This window comes from Chinchilla lanigera, unplaced genomic scaffold (assembly GCF_000276665.1).
Source record: "Chinchilla lanigera isolate Chin_1 unplaced genomic scaffold, ChiLan1.0 scaffold00015, whole genome shotgun sequence".
Lineage (NCBI taxonomy): Eukaryota > Metazoa > Chordata > Mammalia > Rodentia > Chinchillidae > Chinchilla > Chinchilla lanigera.
Window position 1 is genome coordinate 7867533 of NW_004955416.1, and position 21741 is coordinate 7889273.

At 43.7% G+C, this 21741-nt stretch overlaps 1 protein-coding gene across 3 annotated transcripts in view; it reads right to left on the bottom strand.

Annotated features, from left to right (window-relative positions):
* Window positions 1-2988: 2988 nt before the first annotated feature.
* Ino80 (INO80 complex subunit) overlaps window positions 2989-21741 on the bottom strand; it is a 150342-nt gene continuing 131589 nt past the window's right edge. For 2 of the 3 annotated variants that reach the window (XM_005381275.2, XM_013512574.1), the window contains 8 exons: window positions 18663-18735; window positions 11852-12010; window positions 11196-11298; window positions 10362-10450; window positions 7730-7885; window positions 7269-7428; window positions 6060-6275; window positions 2989-4557 (listed from right to left, as the gene is read on the bottom strand). In XM_005381275.2, the coding sequence (XP_005381332.1) occupies window positions 4340-4557; window positions 6060-6275; window positions 7269-7428; window positions 7730-7885; window positions 10362-10450; window positions 11196-11298; window positions 11852-12010; window positions 18663-18735 (1174 nt within the window). In that variant the 3' untranslated portion in view covers window positions 2989-4339. The remainder of the gene's footprint in view (window positions 4558-6059; window positions 6276-7268; window positions 7429-7729; window positions 7886-10361; window positions 10451-11195; window positions 11299-11851; window positions 12011-18662; window positions 18736-21741) is intronic. The other variant, XM_005381276.2, reaches the window with a different exon arrangement.

Consider the following 21741-nt stretch of genomic DNA (forward strand, 5'->3'; position numbering starts at 1 on the left):
GGTTGTGTGGCCCGCACTTCCTGGGCAGCAAATAGGCCCATGCTCTTATCTGAGACCTCAGGGTTATCTGTCAGGGCCTCTGCCCCAGGCAGGTACCATTCTTAGTATCATTTGCTATCTTAGAGCAAGTACCTGGGTACATACAGCCAGAGGCTCTACATTCGCCAGAACAGAACGCACCCCTACACGGAGGAGGGCTCAGGACAGCCTAGACAGCCCACGGACCCTGCAGGAGTCTGGTGCTCACAATGGCCGCTTCGCTGCCAAACTGTGAGTCTAGGGATCAAAACCAGACTGCTTCTTAGTGGGCATTGGCAACCAGAGACTTTCTCTCAGACCTACTGTGCCCAGTGGAGGTGAAGCCCCTCAGAAGAGGACTGTGACAAAGGAACAAACTGTCAGATTTAGAATGAAAAGCAAAAGACCTTGAAAAAATGCACACAGGCTGAATCAATGCTAAGATTTCATTTTTTGTCTTCAAGTGAATTGAGTGACAGAAAAGCTGAGTTTCCTGCACAGGCCTGTCTGCCTGGGTGCCAGAAAGCGAGGGTAAGGAGCTACTTTGGCTGGCAGGGCTGGACAGTGCCCTGGGCCTCGTTCTAGCTGTGGTCCAAGGACTGGCACCATGGCCGTCACCTGGGATCTTGGTAGAAAGCAGTCTCAGGCTTCACTCTGGACCTTCCAGAGGCAGAATCTGCATTTTAAGATCTCCAGGTGTTTTATTTGAGATGACTCAAAAGATACCCATTTTTTGAACTCCAGGCAAAATCTCTCCAAGGCAGGTTAAAACGAAGTGGCTGTGTTCAGTTTGGGGGGGCTGTACCAACCCAGCGGGCACATCTGGGGATCTCAAACACATCAGACAAACTGGGTGTGGTGCAGCATGCCTGTAATCCCAGCACTCAGGAGGCTGAGACCAGAGGATCGTGTGTTCAAGGCAAGCTTGGGCTACAGAGAACCTGTTTTAAACACACCCAAACCTAAAGCACAAGATGCTAAAACCTACTAATCCAGTTTAAAAGCAGTTATGCTTTTCAGAGGGAGATGGTCCTACGTGAGTGACACAGGGCAAGGGCGTGCGGACTGTGCCTGAAAGTCAATACTGATGCTCTGCGGATTGGACACACCTGCAGGCGCCATTGGCTAGGCCATGCAGAGCTCACTGCTCAGCATGCACAGCCTACGGCCTGTGCAGGATCAAGCCAGTCTTCAGTCTTGGAAGTTTCAACAAAAACCTAACACAGACTATGATAATAAGCCCAGTGCAAACCTAGATATTCAACTTACCTATGGTTCACGTGTCAAGCAAGGTTACCCTTGTGGAAGGGATTGCCTCATGAACCCAGCCCAGGCCTTCAGCTGTGCCTACGCTCCAGGGTTTGCTGAGGGATGCTTCTTTTAGCTAGGTTGGAGCTCTTCACCATTTTTTTTTTTTGGTACGGGGAACTGAACTCACAACCTTGCATGCTTGCCAGGCAGGTGGTATGCCGCTGAGCTATATTCCTGGCTTCCCGTTTTTTTGTATTAATGAAAAAAAATGTGTGGAGGTGAGGTAGATGAGGCATGAGTCCTAAATTGGGAAAGAGACACAAGTTATTAATGAGCTTCAAGCTTTCCTTCAAGATTCAGGTTGCATCCCTGTACCCTCAGGTAAGGGAGGGACAGGTGAGAGGGGACATTAAGGCTATGAGCTGGCCCCAATACAGTATGTTAGCTGTGTGTTTTCAGGGACTGGGCTCAAGTGTGTGAAAGGAATACTGTGGTGCTTGCAGACTAGGAAGTCTCTGGTTGCCACTGCCCTGTGCAGTGTCCACTAAGAAGCAGTCTGGCTTTGATCCCTAGACTCACAGTTTGGCAGCAAAGCGGCCACTGTGAGCACCAGACTCCTGCAGGGTCCATGGGCTGTCTAGGCTGCAAACACCATAGTATTCCTTTCACACACTTGAGCCCAGTCCCTGAAAACTAAACCTACTCTAACACCAAAGTGGTATCACACAGGTGAACTGCTTGAGGATTTCAGAGGTGTCAGGTCCCCAGACAGGTGGCTATTGCTAACCTCAGCAAGGCTCTAGCAGGAATATATCAGGGGCTTGCTAAGCTACAAAATGGAGAGGACCCACCTTGGTGAGTCTGGTGAGTCACTAGGTCATAGGAACCACAGTGGTGACAGGGACCGGGCGTGGTTAACTGATGCTGGTTTGTGTTGTAGGAGGCCTTGTACACATTTATTAGCAAGCAAGACAAAACCCAGTGTTGATGGTGCCATGTGAGAGCGCATCCTCATGACTGTGGGTGAACAGAGCTGCCCAGGAGCCACCCACCCGGATCAAAGCACGCAAGGTGAACCCTGGCTACGAAGGCCACCGAGCCAGATCACTGGGGAACAGCACGGGCCCTGCTCAAAGACAATGCAACAGCACATCAGCATTCTAGCTCAGGCACAGAAATGCTGACTGCTATTCTAGGCTGGGAACAAGTACTCTTCTCTTGATTGATCACAGAACTAGGTTGTTTAGGCCTGGTTGTCTCTGGAATCCTGAAGAATGTATTTCACTGTTTTCTTTCAGGATCCTTCCAAGTGCAGCTAACTTTGAGACACCATCAATATGAACATTACCACTATGTAATGCAGCAGATGGACCAGGACAAGCTGTTCACATCTAGGTCCTGAGGCATGACTAGTCTGCACCCTTGGGGCCTTAGTGCTGCATACCACGCACTTGGTCAAGCTGTCCTGATGGCTGGAGGCAAATTTCAAGTCCAATTCCAACTGTTACTGAGGAAGTGCCCACAGAGCACTCCTCGCCCCACTAACCCTGCCCTTGGTGAACACAGGAACACAGCAGGGCTCTGCCTTCCCTTTATCCTGCCACATCCCCCAAACACCCTGCTTTGCTCCCAAGGAGAGGCAGCTGCAAAGACTACAGACACCCTGATTTACATAAAATTATCTCACTCCATTTTATTTAAGATTTTTTTATCCAGTTAGTAAAAGAAAAGATGTGTCTCTCTTTATACATATATACAAGTTCAGTTATAAAAATAGCACATTCAAAGAGAAAAAGGCTTGGCATTTTTCTGATTCTCTCTAAATAGCATCTGTACACAGGAGTCTGAGTTTGGGCAGGGGAATCTTAATGATTTAAATTAAATGATTCCCCTACAAACCCTACTCCAAAAAAAAAAAAGTTTAAAAATCAATCTATCTAAACTCAATTCTGTGATTTTCGGGTGTGCAAATTAGAGGCTGGTCCGCCCAGAAGCACCTGCTCCACCAGGGACTGGGGCGGGGGTGGGGGATGGGACGGTGCCCAGAAACCTCTCCCATCAAACACTGCCCCCTGGCCTCTCTGAGAGGCCAGCAAGCTCAGGCTGGTGGGGCTTGGGCTCAGAGGGTCGCTGACGAGCTTGCCCTCTCTCCACCCTCTCTCCACCTCACTCCTGTTGCCCCTTCCCTTCTCAGTGCAATACAGACAGTGCATACAGCCAATCAGGGGCCTGAAGGGCAAGGCGGGGGGGGGGGGGAAGAATGTGCATTTGGGATGGGCAAAGGGGTGTCTGCAAGAGGGGCAGTAAGGATGTCCTGCTGATTGAGGTGGCTCCTGGTCTCTTTACTGGCTTCTGGGAGTCCTTTGGGTAGGAGCTGCTGCTACTGTTGCTGGTAGGACCTGAAGTTTCCCTGGTGTGAACCATGCAGGACAGAGGAGGAAGTGCTGGGGAACCACTGCCCATGGGTCTGCTTCCTCTAGTTTTCTGCCACCCTTACAAGCCATCAGCTTCTCTGGCATTTATGCCTTCTCTTTAGTGCTAACACCATGGCAAATTGAATCTGGAGACCTGGGGAGCTGTTCAAACATTCTGGATGCCAAGTACAGGAGTTCCTTCCTTCTTAGCCCTACAGGAAATCACAAATTTGAGAAAAGTCTCCACCATGGAAGGCTCTTTGTAACACCTGGAGAGCCTCTGAAAGGGACGTGGTCAGAGCAAAAAAGTGGAATGGGCATGGAGACAGCGTGCCTGAGCATCTAAAGGGGATCCAGGGCAGACCCTTCCTTGGCAGGGGGGTTTGAGGCATGGCCACAGAGCTCATCTGGGCTGCTATGGGGCTGACCTTGTCCTAGAGCCCTCTTCTCATAGGCCACCCCAGAGCACTGCTTTGGAAACAGGTGATAAAGTGCTCACACCAACCACCTGCCTGTCTTTCCTTTGCTGTGACTGGTCCCCTATGCCCTCTGACTCAGGATGCAAGATGCTGCATTGGGCAAGCCATCCGAAGACCATATGCAGACTGGGACTCAAGCTCCTGGTTTGGTTGAAAGAAGCTGGTGGGCCCAAATGGTTATCGTCCTCCAGAGGGATTGATGCTTTTGCCCTGTTTCCGGACCAGAGAGTCTGAGGCAAGGCTGCTGGTCATATGGAGGCTCTTGGGAGTCCCAGGAACGTTATTTCCTTTGCTCAAAGGGGAACTCAATGGAGAAGAGGCGCTTGAGGGTCCAAAGTCAGCAAGGCCAGCAGGCCGGACAAGGGAAGTCTGCAGAGGACTGCTGGCAGAGATTCCTGTGGGGACGGAGAAAGAGACGTGACTGTAAGCACTAGGCGCAGGTAAGCTGCCTTGGAGCCTGTGGGAGGCTGAGGGTCCATGCTGCCACCACTTGCCAACCCTTTTTTTTTTTTTAAAGCATATTTACTTGCTGTTCCTGTCAAACTGTTTTTCCACTAAGAGGGATGAATTTCAAAGAGAAAATAACATCAACCCATACCCTCCCTGTATGACTTCATTCAGAGAGGAAACTGCCTTCTTGGGGCTCTGGACAAAGCACACCCATAGTGTGGGACACTAGCACTACAGGATGAGAACAGTAGCTTACAAAGCATTAATGTATTTTTCTTTTTTTTTTTTGAGAGAGAGTCTTGCTACATAGCTCAGTGATCCTCCTGGCTCAGCCTCCTGGGTGCTGGGATTACAGGTATGTGTCACCATGCTCGGCCCTCTTTTTTCTCTTTTCTTTGTGAGATGGTTACTTCTGAATTTTTTTCATGGTGCTAGAGATTAAACCCAGGAGTGCTTTACCACTGGATTACATAGCTAGTCCTTTTTATTTATTTGAGACACAGTAGCATTAAGTTGCTCAAGTGGGTTGGGAGGATTGCCCAGGATTGAATTTGCAATCCTGCCTCAGCCTCCCTCAATACTGGGATGGCAGGAGTGTGCCACTAAGCCTGGTTTCCTTCTTCATTTCACAGATGGGTTCTACTCCCCAGTAAGTCTGGCCAGAGGGTATAAGATTGCCCCTCTCTGTCCTGTATCTGTACTCATGCAGTTCTCCTGGCACTGGCTGTGGCTATCCTTGCTTTCTAGGCCCTACCACCTGAAATCCCTCATCTCTGATGTCGACTCCAAAGACAACAGTGAATGTTTTGTTTGTTTGTTTGTATTTTTGAGACAGGGTCTCACCGTATAGTACAGGCTGGCCTTCAACTCACTCTGTAGCCCAGGCTGGCCTCAAATTCATAGCGATTCTTCTGCCTCAGCCTCCTGAACGCTAGGATTACAGGCCTGAGCCACCACGTCTGGCCAACAGTGAACTTCTATTTATTTATTTTTCTTTTATGTGCCCTAGGCATGCAACAGCTCTGGTCACCAGCTGAGGCATCAAGCTAGGATGGACAATGGACTGTCTGCTCTGCCCCTGACTGATGAAAGAATACCACTACCAATAAGGAATCTCTTTGCCCATTGCTGGGGGTGGGCAGTGTGGTGCAGAGTCAACCCTTCTTTTTTCTAGTATGAGCCAAACACACTTACATCTGATAATAGATTGTCTAATATGATTCTTCAATGTTTCTTGTGTGCCATTTTACTTTCCTAAAAACAAATTCTAACTGCTGGGTGTGCAGGCAGGTATCTCTGTTCACACAGTAGACTTGTAAGTAACTTCTGACGAGTTCTTCCCCTTAGTTTCCATTCCCAGTTAACAAGCACTGTTGATTTTTCTTGTGCCCTTTGCCATCTGCACCAGAATGTCCCTAACAGCGCATAGCCACCCTGACCCCCGCACCTTTAGACACGTTGTACCCGTATGCAGCATAGGCAGCTGCGGAGGCTGCTGCAGCCCCAGCTTTGGCTCCTGCCATTGCAGCGGCGCTGCCAGCTATTGACTTCCGGCTTCGGCCTTTCCCTGCTCCTTTGGCTGTGCTTCCTGAACCTTTGGGGCGGCCTCGGCTTCGGGCTGACTGACCACGTCCTGCAGCTGGCATTTCCTGAATGGAAATTCCTGTGAGAACAAATGGTCAAGAGACAAAATTGAATCTCTTAAAATGTTAATAGAATCTTTCCCTGACAGGAAAAATTTATTCTCAGGTGTGGTGTGGTGTTGGTATGTGTGTGTGTCTGCCTGTGGTCTCATTATATTGTGCAGACTGTCCTCAAATTTCTAGGCTTAAGCTATCCTGCCTCAGCCTTCTGGGTATGGGACTACAGGCATGTACCACTTTCCCTGGCTTCTTAGGGTAAAGTCTGTCTTTGGTCACTGTAGCATCATACAGAGCTCTAAAAAGTCTGAACACATCCTGACTTCTCCAGGTGCCTTTCCTTCTGAAGAGTGGTTCCACCACCCTGTAACTGAATGAACCTAGGGACTTGCTACCTAGGATCTTGTGTTCATCTGCATAAACTAACATGCATCCATCCTGGAGAGTCACTACTGTTTCTAACCTCTTTGATGCTGGGTATCAAATACAGGATCTAGTGCTTAGTAGGCATGCATTCTACTGCTGAGCCCTATCCTAAGTTTTAAATGTAGAACTCCTAAAGAAATACCAAGAAAGTGAGAAAATGCCCAGAAAAGCTGATTTTAATTAAAAACTAGCAAAAATTAGGGCAAACTACAAAAGACATAAATGACTAAAAAATAAATTTTAAATCTTTGTAAAGTTCTCATTTTACTTTCCCTAAGCCATTTTTTTCTTCCTTTCACTTGATAAAGATATTAGAGGGAAAAAAACCTATAGAATCTCCTTTTTATTCCATTCTACTCTTCCTTTTTTTTTTTCCCCGGAACCAGGAATCGAACTCACGACCTTGAACTTGCCAGGCAGGCGCTGTGCTGCTGAGCTAAATTCCCAGCCTCACATTCTACTCTTCCTTAAAGAAAAAAAAAAATCTCTCATCTGAGAAGGAATCAGGATCTTACTCATTACCAAGCAATGCTTTCCATGAGGAGGTAAAGCAGGTTCAGGTACACAAGACAGACAGGCGGATCACTTACCATTCACGGTGTCTGAGACTGAGCCTGTAACAGAAGCAGGAGAGTTGGTGGCTCGAGACTGAGGGGCTGAGGAGGCTGGGTCATCCACGATGACCAGCATGTCACTGCTGCTCTCATCAGGGGGGATGGAGCCGGTGTGCAGTTCACTGCTGATAGAGATCTGCAAGTGGAGGGGTCAAGACCACCGGTTCCCTCAGTGCCCACAGCCCAACAACTGTCACACCTTAATGAGAACATGTTTACAGGACATGGCCGATCTCTGCTGGCTTCTCTGCTGAGATCATATTTCCCTACTTGGGCTTCTTAGAAGCTAGCCTATTCCTCATTTGTTCTCTCCTTGTAAATACTACTCCTGCCAGATAGCAGGAAGACTACAGAGACAAAAGCTGTCTAGCAGCAAGTCCTTCTATAAAGTCAGGATGCATTCCCGCAACTGTAATGAAGACCATCAGGTGCCTCACCTCACTGAAAGGGCTGGGCATGGCTGAATCCACACTAATAAAGGAGTCGTCCCCATCAGCAGAGAGGTTAGAATTATCAGCAGAAGGAACAAATGGGATCACCAGGTTCACACCCTCTTTCCTTCTTTTCCCATCCAATTCATCCTCCTTTTTCTTCTGGGAACATAAAGATAAGGATATACAAAAAAAAAAAAAAAAAAACACATGAGGATATGCTCCAAAGGTAAAGTGGAATTAGGAAAGAAAATGGTGACAGAACCTTTACTGTTTATTCTATAAATTATCAATTACCCCTCCCTCTTTTTTTTTGGCAGTACTGTGGACTGAACCAAGGACTTATGCATGGTAGGCAAACACTATGAAACATCTTTGGCCCCTCAATTACCACATTCTTAACAAACTAAAAATTCATAAGGAGGATAGGGTATTTTACTACAATTATAGTTACTTTTTTTTTTTTTAGGTGCTGGGCACTGAACCCAGGTCCTTGTATATAGTAAGCACACTTGCTACCATTGAGCAGCACCCTAGCCTAATACAGAGCTTAAAGATAGGGAAGACACACTAAACCAGAGCCATAGCCAGTCTAATCTTCATGAGGTGAAGGGTGTGCCAGGCTAGGGCACATCAAAGCAGCAGCACTTCTGGGACAGGATGAATGCACTCAGAAATGGAGGTTTTATTTTCACACATAATTTTTGGTGCTGGGAATTGGACTCAAGACCTCATACAGGTTAACTTGCACTCTACCACTGAACTACAGCACATACTCATTTATAAATTTTAATATACGTACTTCTTTTTTGAGATGGGGCCTTATTATGGGGCCAGGTTGGTCTTTTTTTCTGGTATCAGGAATGGAACTCACAACCTTGTGCTTGCCAGGCAGGCGCTGTGCCGCTGAGCTAAATCCCCAGCCCCAAGGCTGGTCTTAAACTCCTGGGTTGCAGTGATCCTTCTATTTGAGCCTCCCAAGTAGCGAGGACATCAGGCTTATATTTAGTTATCACCACCAGCCCTTTTTTCTTTTGAGACAAAGTCTCAGTAAGTTACTAAATTGCTTACATTGGGCTGGAACTTGAAGTCCTCTTGCCTCAGCCTCCCAGAGTGCTGGAATTATAGGTGTGTGTTAGCACACCTGGCTATAGTATACATTTTTAAAGATTTATTTAGAACAGTTAGGGCCAGGGATATAGCTCAGCGGCACAAGTGCCTGCCTGGCAAGTGCAAGGTCCTGAGTTTGACTGACGGTACAAAAAAAAAAAAAAAAAAAAAAAAAAAAAAAAAAGAACAGTTACAGATTTACAGCAAAATTGAAAGGATAGGTGCATGTTTGAAATATGCAAAAGGAGAATGAAGGGGCCCTATTTATGCCCAAGAAAAAAATGGCATACATAAATTGTTTTTATCACTATTTCTTGAATTTACATGAAAGCTTTTAAAGTGACTGAAGAACTTTTATTTACATGAAAGCTCCTGAGTGACTGAAGTACACTTGGCAGTTTTAGGACCAAGTTCAGTAGGCTCTGTCACAGATTAGGGACCTGGAATCACAGAATATACTCAGGTATATCTGGGAATCTTGTCAACCATGGCACCATTGCATCTGCATCTACACTTACTGTAAGAGTGATACTGTATGTCTCTATGCAGTTCATCTTGTTCCTATACATTCTCTATTTTGCAGCTAGAGCAGCAGTTATATTTAATATGGACTATTAATCCCTTCACTGTTCCATGTGAGAAAACCACATTTTCTTCTTTGGTATTTTTTCTAAGTATATATAGCTATTTAATTTTAAATTGTGGTAAGTAATAGTTGGTAGATATTTGATGGTGGAGTGACAGAAGCCTGCCAAAATAGGCAGAGATGGCAGCCCAGGCTAGGAGGATCTTGAGTCTTTGTTCTCAGGATTTCTCAGCTTTGTAAAAGCAGTAAGTACCAAGGGAACCCTTTAGGTTAAACACTGTTCTTTGCAGGGAGGTTCAATCGAGGATTTGGACTCTGAGGTAGAAGAAGTGGTACATCTACTGGAAGATAATGGCAGGATAAAAATAGGCCCTTAGGCGGAGGACTACGGCATTATGGCCAAAGGGATGTGGGACCTTTCTAAGACCTCATGGTAGTGGTGGTGAATCTATGACACACACGACAAAGCTGGTATGTAAAAACTTCTCTGTCAGCATGAGAACCAAGTCACCCAGCAGCTGAGAGCTATATTTTCTAAACTAACACCTCAGTATTCAGGTTTAACTGCAGTGTTGGCACTTTGTCATAAATAAATGGGTTTTGGGTTGCAGTTTGGGCATGCGGTCTCTAAAAGGTTCACCATCACTGCCCTATAGAATCCAATGGTGTATGCCGGGGACATCAATTTTGCTCATGTTTGGCACTGGCAAATGGGTTCCATAATCAAATTGTGACCACCAACAAAGTGGGTCTGTGAGGTGAGTACAGCTCTACCAAGGCGGCATTTCTCCTCATCAAATTTCTATAAGCCTACAACTGCTGAAACCACACACAGCTGCACGGATACCAATCAGTGACCAAGGCAACAAGGTGTGTACCAGAAGCCTGTTCTGTGAGTGTCCCAGGCCCACAGCCCCTGTTGGCACCCCAGTCTGGAAATACCTTCTCTGCATACTTTTCCCGCTTCCGCTTGCGTTCTTTCACCCGGTTGGTTTCCTCCTGCTGCCGTTTCTCTTCCTGCCGTAGTCTTACTACCAAGGAAAAAATACCATTAAGTATCTGTGGCAGTCATAATCTATTCTCTGAAATTAAAGGGCTATATCCTCTGATGCTGACATGCTAGGTATGACTTTAGTCTATTTAAGGCAGGTAATTGTGGTTTTCCAACTTGAGAAAGAACAGAGTTCTTGGATTTTCAATAGCTTTTGGGTTCAAACCATGACTCCACTCAATTATCATGGGCCTTTCTCTGCCCCCACCCTCTGCTCAATTATTATTTAGCCTTCTAATATCTCTGTATTGCACAGAACAACAAAAGATTTTTAGAGAGCGCTAGCTAACATCAGCTTATTTTTGATGTGCTTCTATGGAAGTCCTCAGAAGATCATAGGATAAATCTGAAACCCAATATTCTCAAAAGCCAGAAACACATAGAAGAGGGGTTTGTATGATTACAGCAGTGTAGGCCTTCAAATTCCCTATGACAACGTTTCTGGGAGGAGAATAAATAATTACTGATGAGGAGTTGGGCATATCCTCCTCCCTTGTGTAAGCTGAAAGTATATCTGAAGTTGTATTTACTTTTAAAATACAAATGAATTTTGCCCTGTATTCCACAAAATATCCTTGTTTGGGTCTTACTATAAAATGACAATATAAAATGTGCCCTCCAATAACCCTCTGGCTTTGTCCAGCCTTGGCACACAGGCAAACGTGCCTTCCGCTCCCAGGCGATAGGCTGCGGAGGACAGGGCACAGAGTACTTAGAATACATACATTTCTTCTCCAACTCTTCATCGTCTAGAAGAAGACTAACCACCTCTTTGGGTTTCAAGGTATCTGGCTTGAAGTTCCCACCCGAAATCACCATCCGCTGAATCTACATAAAGCAGATCAAAACATCATCTCCAGGCATCCATTCCCTCAAGGCAAATATCTGAAAGAATAAACATCTCTCAACCCATTCCTCAAGGAAGTCCTCTGTTTCCCTATTTTTTGCTTGTTTATCAGACTGGCTCTTCTAGGTAATTTGCCCAAAAGAATAGTAAAAACTTACTTGCTTGGGACTGTTAAATTCACAGCTAGAAAGCCCAATACTGAATTAGGATAGAAAAAACTGGTTTCTTTAGAAACCAGCAAATTAGGCATTAGGACTCAAAAATGTCACCTTTCTTCCTCTGAATATAACAGTGTGTCTAACATGAGGACCCTTACTAGACTCAATCTGCAGAGCAGCAACCAAGACTGCTATTGTACAGGTTTAGGTTTTCTTTTCTTTTTTTTCAGAGTAGGTTTTATTTTCTATGTAGAAGAAATTTTAGTTTCCTCATGACTGATGAAAAGGAAGAGCGTCTTAAACAGTGTTAATCTAGTCAATGTGGTTAAATTCCTATTCTCTCACCAGAACAGCTGTCCCCTTCCCCTGTGCTTACCTCACTCTTCTCCTTGGCTCTCTGCAGAATGCGCTCCTCGATGGTACCTTTACAGATGAGCCGGTATACAGTAACCTGCTTTGTCTGCCCTAAGCGGTGGGCCCTGTCCATGGCCTGCTGATCTACAGTGGGGTTCCAGTCACTATCATAGAAAATCACCTGCATAGGCAAGATGAGGATACAGTAAAGACTGCACCATACTGAGGGTAGGACAACCCAGCCACTCATCTGTTTGCTTGCAATGGATTGGTGTGGGGCAAACTCTGCTGAGCCCTGTGAGTCAGGCTCTAGTGTGTATACACAGCTCTCTGAATTCTCCCCACAATCCCATGAATAGCTTCCATGTTACCAACAAGGAGGAGACTGGCCTGAGATCACAATGATCAGCTGAGCTGGGGTCTAACAAAATAATCTTCTTTAACATTAGAACAGTATCCCCCTCCTTTTTTTTTATTTTTTATTTATTTATTTTTTTGGTTTTGGTTTTTTTCCGGTACCGAGAACCAAACTCATGACCTTGTGCTTGCCAGGTAGGCGCTTTTGCCGCTGAGCCAAATCCCCAGCATCCCCCTCCTTTTTTTTTAAATAGATAAGGTCTCGCTATCAAGTTCAGGCTGGCCTTAAACTACGTAGCCCAGGCTGGCCTCAAATTTGTGGCAATCCTCCTGTCTCAGTCTTCAGAGTGCAGGGATTACAGGCATGTGCCACCACGCCTGCCCCTCCCCCAGCTTTCTTACAGTACCCTTTTGGTTTTGCCTTTTTTGAGTCATGGTCTTGCTATGTAGCTCAGACTGGCCTTGAACTCACGAGGTAGTCCATGCTGGCCCCAAACTCTTGGCAGTCCTGCCCCAGCCTCACCCAGCTTGGTTTGCTTTTTAAATGAGATTAGCTTCAAATTTTTTTAGTGAAACTTGTTTTAAACAGGGTCTCACTATATGAGGTATGATGAAAAGTATGGTGAAAGTTTAAAAATTTTTATTATAGTAAAAGACATATTAAGCCCCCTCAAAATACTCCTCTTCATTTTAAACACATGTGCCCACATGTGTTTTTCTCATTTTTGCCACTTTCTAAGGCAGTTCTAGAAGCCCTCTTTCATTAATTTTGTCTTTGGGAAGAGCCAAAAGTGTCATGGTGCCAGACTCTGTAAATAAGGTGAATGAAGACATACCATAATGTTTTATGAGCCTACTTTTCTGTGGTATGGCACTCACCAGGAGCACTCACCAGATTTGTTTTTATCATACCTTGTTAAAGACACGAATGAGTCTTTCTAATGATGGGATAAGTGTTGAAGTAAGGGGAAATATTCTGAGGTGGATTAATGGCAATGTCTTTTAATTAATAAATTTTTAAAAATTTAAACATTCACTATGTATTTTGATTACCTCCTGTACAGTCCAGGCTGGCCTTGAACTCATGATCCTCTTGGCTCAGCCTCCATACCCCCAACAAGATCCCTGTTTTTAACACAGGTTAGAATTCTTGGGGAAGAAAGTGCTAACTGTCTACCAATGAAAAATTATTTGTGAAGGCTTATTATTAATCTAGTGTCCACAGACCTGATTTAGAAGTACATTAACACTTGTCGCTTGTACAGGAATAGCGCAAATCTGACCCCAAGATATTTTAGGGTTTCAAACAGGACATATAAAATTCCAGAAAGTTCATTTTAAGCATGGACAATGACAATAATGTAAGGCAAAGAAGGTCAGAGTGAACAAAAATGAGACCTCCTGTTGGACTAGGGGACAACATTACCTGTTCCACATCCCTAAATGACACATGTAGAGACTCAAACCTGGGGCAATGAATCAGCATGACTCCATCACGGAGAGGCCAATACCATGAATCACTGCATAGGACGGCCGGAACATTCACACTTTCCTAGAAGTCTCAGGGGTAACCACAGCCCTGATTCAACTTGGGTTCTTTTGGGTTCACAAGCACTAATATTGAAGCTCAATTTAACTAAATTTACAATTTAACTTCAAATAAATCTGAAATTTAGCGGCTACTTATCCTTTAGATTAAAAGAGGTGAGAGATTTGGGAAGACAACAGAATAGGATGTTTTAAAAAAAAAGAATAGGATGCTTTATAGAAAAATACACAGAAAAAAAAAGAAATGTGTTTAAGACAATAATCAGGTTAAAACAAGAATAACAGGACTGGGGATGTAGCTTATGGTAGAGTACTTGCCTAGCATCCTGGAAATTCTGGGTTTGATCCCCAGGACTGCCAAAACCAAAATGAAACAAAACAAAGCAATAGTGAGAGTGAGAGAATGAGAAACCACAACAGAGATGTTTGCTATCAGATTTGACATTCAAATAAACACTGGGTTACTCATGACATGAACTGGGGCAGCGGGGCAAGGCACCGGAGATGGACAGAGATAACACCTATGTTTCATAATCTGGTTTACGAAGGTAAGTGAGCTCAGGGAGATGTTCTAGGAAAAAACAAGTAATTATAGGACTGAACAACTGACTTCCTAGGAAAGATTAAAGCAAGTCAACCTTCTGTGCGTGGCCCAGCAGTGACTAAGGGGATACATATGAATGCCAGCACCTTCATAAAGTTGTAAACATCAATCCTTGCAGGCATGGGGGCAGGGAGCCGAGATCTGAGATGGGGTGGAAGGGCTACTATATAAGTTGATGAGAGGGAGTTTCAGAAGTGAGAAGTGAAATGGAAAACAAGAAAATTTCAACAGTAACAAATGGAAAAAGCTGGACCAACACTAGAGGTTGGAGCTTTTTCTCCCAAGAGAATCTATGGAAATTTAGCCCCTTGGCAGGAATAAAAGCTGACCCATCAACACAGGATTCTGCATACGCTACTAGGGGACAAAAGCTCCTCCCTCTTTCTACATGTAGTATTTGAAACAGGTCTGACAGAGAAACAAAAATGAACAGGCAGTTTATTATAACTACGTCTCATAAACAGAGTTAAATGCAAAGCTATCCCCATTGCAGGAAGAATATACAAAGAGCACCACTGACAGTGAGGGGCAGCTGCTACTCATTACTTGCTGAAATCATGTTTTTATTAATCAACTGGGAGAGCGATTCCCACTATTCACAAATACATGTTTACGTATTAATTTTCAATCATGAGAGATTCAGTTTTTCCTGACATTAAAGCTGACTATCCTCTTCCTTGTGCATAAATGGTTCTGGGATCTCCCAAAGCTAAGCACAAAGGAAAAATGCCAGACAAGTAGTTAAACCTGTTGTTTCCCTCTCTCTCTCTCTCTCTCTCTCTCTCTCTCTCTCTCTCTCTCTCACACACACACACACACACACACACACACACACACCATTAACTTGAACATACAAAACAAAACATAGCCTAAAAATTAATTTCAATCTTACTGTTCCATTTTTCTAAGGAATATAGCTGGACCTTCTAATTTACAAGTGAATCTCAAATTATATTAAAATATAAATTATTTTGGAATTTAGAACTTAGAGGACAAAGAGCATCTTCCACCCTCTAGAATGAAAAAGGAATTCCTAACTTCTATTCCTCTAGGGTTAGGGGCCTCGGTCTATTTTGGTTCTTTGTGGCTGGGAGGAGTTTCTCACTCCCAAAGAGTAAACTACCTTTGCAAGCGTGGAGATCTCCTCCAAATCTGTTTACCTGCTAGGTGAGCAAAGTGGCTAAGTAGTGAGTTTAAAAGCCAATGTGGCTGGGCATGGTGGTGCATACTTATGATTTCACATTTGGTAGGCTGAGGCCGGAGGGTTGCTAAGAGTTCAAGGCCAGCCTGGGCTACATAGCAAGACCCTGTCTCAAAAAAAAAAAAAAAAAAAAAAAAAAAAATCCAACCCAAACTGCTTAGAAGACCCTGCCTCAAACAAACAAAAAAACCAACCAACCAACCAACAAATCTGTTTATCTTTTTGACTGCTATTCAAATGAAGAACTAGAGAAGCTAGTTTAGAAACTATAGACCAAACCCAAAAAAGGGAAGACAGGACAGGAAACACATTTTTAAAAAACAAATTTATGCTAATTCTCCCAGATGATCTCATCTGGCCTCACAGTCTTAATTATTATATATGATCTGGTGATTCCAAAATGTACCTTCAGCCCAAATTTTTCATCCTGCTGCCTGCCTGGCATGCCATTTAATGTCTGATGCTTCTGGTTTTCCCACTTCTACCATTCTTCTAGCATTTCATACACTACCCCACACCTGCAACAAAGGCCAGAGGGGGGACATTTAACATTCAAGCTAAGCGGGGTACGGTGGTGTGAGACTGTAGTTCTAGCACTTGGGAGGCTGGGCCAGGAGAAAACTTGAGCCCAGAAGTTTAACATCAGTGTGGACAACACAGCGAGACCCTGATCCTGTCTCAAAGACCAAACCAAACCCAAGCTTGATCATGTTGCTTCCCTATTCAAATTCTAATACCACTCAGAACCTACCCTATCTCAAAAGTCTTTTGTTTTTGACACAGGGTCTCACTATGTAATCCAGGCTGGTTTTGAACTATGTAGCCCAAGGTGGCCTCAAATACTCAGCTATCCTCCTGTCTCAGCCTTCCAAGTGATGGGATTACAAGCGTGCACCACCATGCCAAGCTAAAAGTCTTTACCATGGCCTACTAAGCCCTGCAGGATCTGCTTCTGGGACACCTGTCTCTGATTAATTCCCCCCGGCCCCTCACTGATTATACCTGCTTTGGGCTCCTTACTGTTCTTTGATTACGTCAGGCATGTTCTCACCCCAGGGCTTCAACTCATCTGCTTAGCTGGAATGCACTTCTTTCTGCCAGGGAGATGCTCTGGCTTGCTTCTTCACTTTCTTCAGATCTTGCCTCAAATGTCATCTTACCAGAAAGGCCTTCCCAACTTACATAAAACAGCAACCCCAATCATTCTACCATTCCTTACCTGCTGCATTTTTTTTTTTATAACATTCATATTGGGCCTTTAAATTTTGCTTATACTGTATCTAGTAAAAGTTCTAGAAACCTGTAATTTCTAGTAGGGTAGGAGTGGGAGATAAAGTTTTAAGAAATATAATTGAAGTATATAAATGTAATTTCTAGTAATTAAGAGGACAGAAACAAACTTCATTTTGTTGCATGCTGAATTCCTAGTACCTAAAACAGTGCTGGACTTTGGCTAATACTCATTGTATGTGTGCTGAATGGATGAATGAATGAACAAATGAAGGAACTGGTCCATAGAAATAGACTTGCTTTCATGCTGTGGTCAAAGTCCAGTATGTACAATAATAACAACATAATGATAGCCTGAGTAGGGCAAGAGGCCTGGAAAGTCACATGACACATGAGTGAGGTTTGAAAAGCAAACAAAGTTTACCAGATAGAAGAGGTAGCTCATAGGAACATAATCGAGGCTGAGGGAAGATTGACTGCAACAGTGCAATTGGCATGGGAGTTCACAAGACTAAAGTCATTTATCTTCCGGAACATGCATTGTTGAAGGAAAACTGGCCTGCCAATTACACTGGAAATGTAGAGGAAGAAAGCCCATAATGGTCTGTATGTAGCTGGGTATGGTGGTCCAAGCCTCTAATCCTAGCACTTGAGGAGGCTGAGGCAGGAGGATTATGTGTGTGTGTGGTTTTTTTTTTGTTGTTGTCAGGAATCGAACTCAGGACCTTCCACTTGCCAGGCAGGCACTTGTGCCACTGAGCTATATCCCCAGCCCTATGTGTGTTGTTTAAGGCCAGGCTGGAATACATAGTGAGACCCTGTCTCAACCACAGCCCACACCACACCACACCCCACCAGAACAAAAAGAGCCTTGTATGCCTGCAAGGCAACTTATACTTTATCTTATGTATTTAAGTTTTAAGTAAAGGAGTAAAAGGGTCACTACAAACTGGTATAAACTAATAGAATAAGACCACAACAAAGAATGGATATGGATTAGCAGGTATGGGGTTAGGTCCCAAGACTGGAGCCCAAAAGATCAGCTTCAGGAGGAAGTAATGAACCTTGTTCTCACAAAACTGAGAGTATGACTACATTGGGATTATATGGAAATGCTTAACAAAAGATCAGAGAACCAAGAAAAAACAAGAATAAGGGTTAAATTTACACCGTGTGATATGGCATGAGCCATCACACGAGAGAAGCCAAAATACCTGACATCATCACTGACAGCATTCCCACAAGGTGACAGCACTTGATGATGTGCATCTACCCAGCTGTGCCTCCGTGGGTCCTCAAGCCCTGAAGCCCTGGCCCATCTGGTTACCTGGCTGACAAGGTTTTAAACAGCAAGGAAGGGAAATCTGAATCCTCTAGTGATAGTGATATTACAGAATCTGTTTTTCTTGAAGGCAAGCAGTTTAACGACACAGTAGTTAATAAAGACAAAGAGTGACCTGGCTGCTATGGCACAAACCTGTAATCCCAGCTGCTTGGGAAGATAAGGGAGAAGATCACCCAGGCAATTTAGTGAGACTTGTCTCAAAATTTAGGTGGGCATAGTGGTACATGCCTATAATTCCATCATTCTGGAAGGTTGAGGCAGGAGGACTGCAAGTTCAAGTCTAGCCTGGCCAATTTAATAACTTAGTGAGAATGTGTCTATAAATATAAAATTTAAAAAAGAGCTGTGGATGTAGCTCAGCAGGAAGGTCCTGGGTTCATTCCCCAATACCATAAAAAACAAAACAAAACAAAACAAAAAAAAACCAAACAGAATAAACAGGAAAGTTCAAAAGTTAAGCTAAATAAATGTTCTGTGAATGGCATATTTATTGTTGAAACCTACTGTGTAAGTGTTATGCACTGAGAACATGTGCTCTTGTTACTTACTGTATCTGCAGCTGTGAGATTGATACCCAGTCCTCCAGCTCGTGTGCTTAATAGGAACACAAAGATGTCATTCCTGCAGAAAAGGGAGGGAAATGTTAAGGGGAAAACTGAACAGGAGGAATGGAATGTGGCCAGAGAGACCTCTGTTTACAGAACATCGAGTCTAGGACTAGATAGTCTTTTAGAGGTTTCCTAGGCCTACTGAGGTTCCCTTGAAAAACTGTACACAGGAACTCTGTCACTAAAGCCAGATGGTGGAAATCATCTTCCAAACTGCATAGAAATTTTGCTGCCCATTAGTATGTGACTGATAGGCAACACAACCACAAACATAATAAATATAAGAGAAAATGTCACCATGGAACACAGACCTTTCTCCACACTGACAGCCACTTTTTTTTTTCTTTTTTGAGACAGGGTCTGGCTATGCAGTTAAGGCTGGCCTTGAGCTCACTTTGTAGCCCAGGCTGGTCTGGAACTCGCAATGATCTTCCTGTCTCAGCCTGCCGAGTGCTCGGATTACAGGTGTGTGCCACCACGCCTGGCTCCACTGATAGCCGTTTATTTACTCATTTAGGAATTTTAAAATAGGTCTTTTTTTTTCTTTTTTTTTTTAAGACAAGGTCTCACTATGCACTTCAGGCTGGTCTTGAACTCACTTTGTAGCCCAGGATGGCCTCAAATTCACAATAATCCTCCTGCCTCAGCCTCCCGAGTTCCTGGGATTACCGATTTACAGGTGTGCACCACCTGTAAAATGGTTTAAAATAGGGTCTTGCTAAGTAGTTCAGCCCAACATTGAACTCACTATATAGCCTAGACTGAAAGAAAGTGATTCATCAGTCTCTTGGGTACTGGGATTATAGGTGTGTGCCACCACACCTGACAGTCATATTTTTAACAAAGTCAAACCATTTTTAGTTCATATAGAGATGTCAAATAAATCAGTATTTCCTAGTGCTTCCCTTCAGAATAATGAACTCCAATAATGAAGGCTGGGCATGGTGGTGCATACCTGTAATCCTGGTACTTAGGAGGCTGAGGCAGGAGGATTGCTTTGAGTTTGAGGCCGGCCTGGGTTACACAATGAGTTCAAGGCCACCCTGAACTATATAGCAAGACTCTGTCTCAAAAAAAAAAAAAAAAAAAAAAAAAAAAAAAAAAGACAAAGAAAGTTAAGTCCCAGAAAAATAACCCGAGGCTAAGGACAAAGACCCAACCTATGACTTCTATGTATTAAATTAAATTTAAGATTAACCCATGAAGATAGGCTGAAATTAAGGTACTTTTGGATGAATGCCAGTATTATACAGCTCCTACATAAAAACAATTAGAGATTTTCTGTTTCCTTTTGCACCCTGGGTCCTTTTTTTGTGCATGTATGGTGGTGGGGATCAAACTCAAAGCCTCACATCAGCTAGACAAGCACTTTACCACTGAGCCACACCCTTCTTAAATCCTTTTAAAGAAATTTAGACTTACAAATAAACCAGTAGTTGCCACTGTCATTCATCCTGGCAACAAATACTTAGTGAACACAGTATTTTTTAGGAACAAAGCCCATGCTAGATCACAAGAAATGGGCTTCTGTCTATAAGATTTATCTCATAAGTTAACAGCAGCTCAGCTGTAGCTTCTTTCTTGCAAACAGCAAAAATATATTTTAAGATTATCTTTGTTATTTATTTATTTATTTTTATTTTAAGATTATCTTGCATTTTCATGTTCCTGCCCTACATTATTTTCCAGCATATTCCTAAGAGAGAAACTGCATTGTATTAGTTTTTTTTGTTTGTTTCCCGATACCGGGAATTGAACTCACGATGTCAGTACTGAGCTAAATTCCCAGCCCCCTGCATTGTATTAGTGAGAAAACTTGACAATACTCTAAAGCAAACTCTTAATCCACTTTTTCATGTCTAGAAGGAATACAAGTAGGAATTCATTCAGATCAGTGTTACTCAAATTGTAAGTCATGAAATCAGTTTGGGAGATATGGACTCCATTAACAAAATTAATTAAAGCAAAAATAGAGCAGAGAGGCCAGGCATGGTGGCACATGCCTGTAATCCCAGCACTCAGGAGGCTGACGCAAGAGGACTGCTGTGAGTTTGAGACCAACCTGATCTGTCTAGTGCGACCCTGCCTGAAAAAGACCAGCAGAGTAGAAAATATTCTAATGTGTCACAGGTTACAAGGGCTAAGTACCATTTTGTAAAGTTTTCGACTTTGTACTTGGATAATAAATTACAAGGTAAAATTTTAGTGGGTTTTGCAGGGGAGCATCAGGCTTCTATCCCCTAGGTAATTCTTTCCTAGTAAAGTCATCTGACTGCTAAAATCTGTTTTGTGGACTATATAATAAGGATACTCTGAATATAGTGAAAGTGACTGATGTCAAACTTGACAGTCAGTGAGGGAACTACTCTGATTTAAGCATCCTGGTTAATCATAATCACTATCCTGGGTAGATCCTGGTAGAAATCTGCCCACTGCATTCAATTAAACACAGCTTTCCTAGGCAGACATGGATTATACAGTGTATCAGGAGACACCCTAGTGGGTCATAGGTCCAAATATTTTGTATACCTAGGAAGGTTCTGCTGGTCTATCCTTGAATTAATTTTCTTTTTTCTTTCCTCCCCTGCTTCCCCTCTTCCTCCCTCCTTCTCTCTCTCTCTCTCTCTCTCTCTCTCTCTCTCATTCATTCATATAGTAGTAGTAGTACTGGGGATCGAACCCAGAGGCTTTGTGCCTAGCTACATTCTCAACCCTTTTTATTGTTTTATTTTGAGACAGGGTCTTGCAAAGCTGCTAAATTGATGAGGCTGTGCTCAAACTTATAATCACCCTGTCTCAGCCTCCTGAGCAGCTGGAATTAAAGGCATGTACCACCACACTTGCCTTATCATTAACTTTTTTTTTTTGAGACAGGGTCTCACTACGTAGTTCAAGCTGGTTTTGAACTCACTATGTAGCCCAGGCTGGCCTCAAACTTGCAGTGATGCTCCTGCCTCAGCCTCCCGAGTGCAGCGATTAAAGGCATAAGCCACCATGAATTTAATATTTCATAATTTTA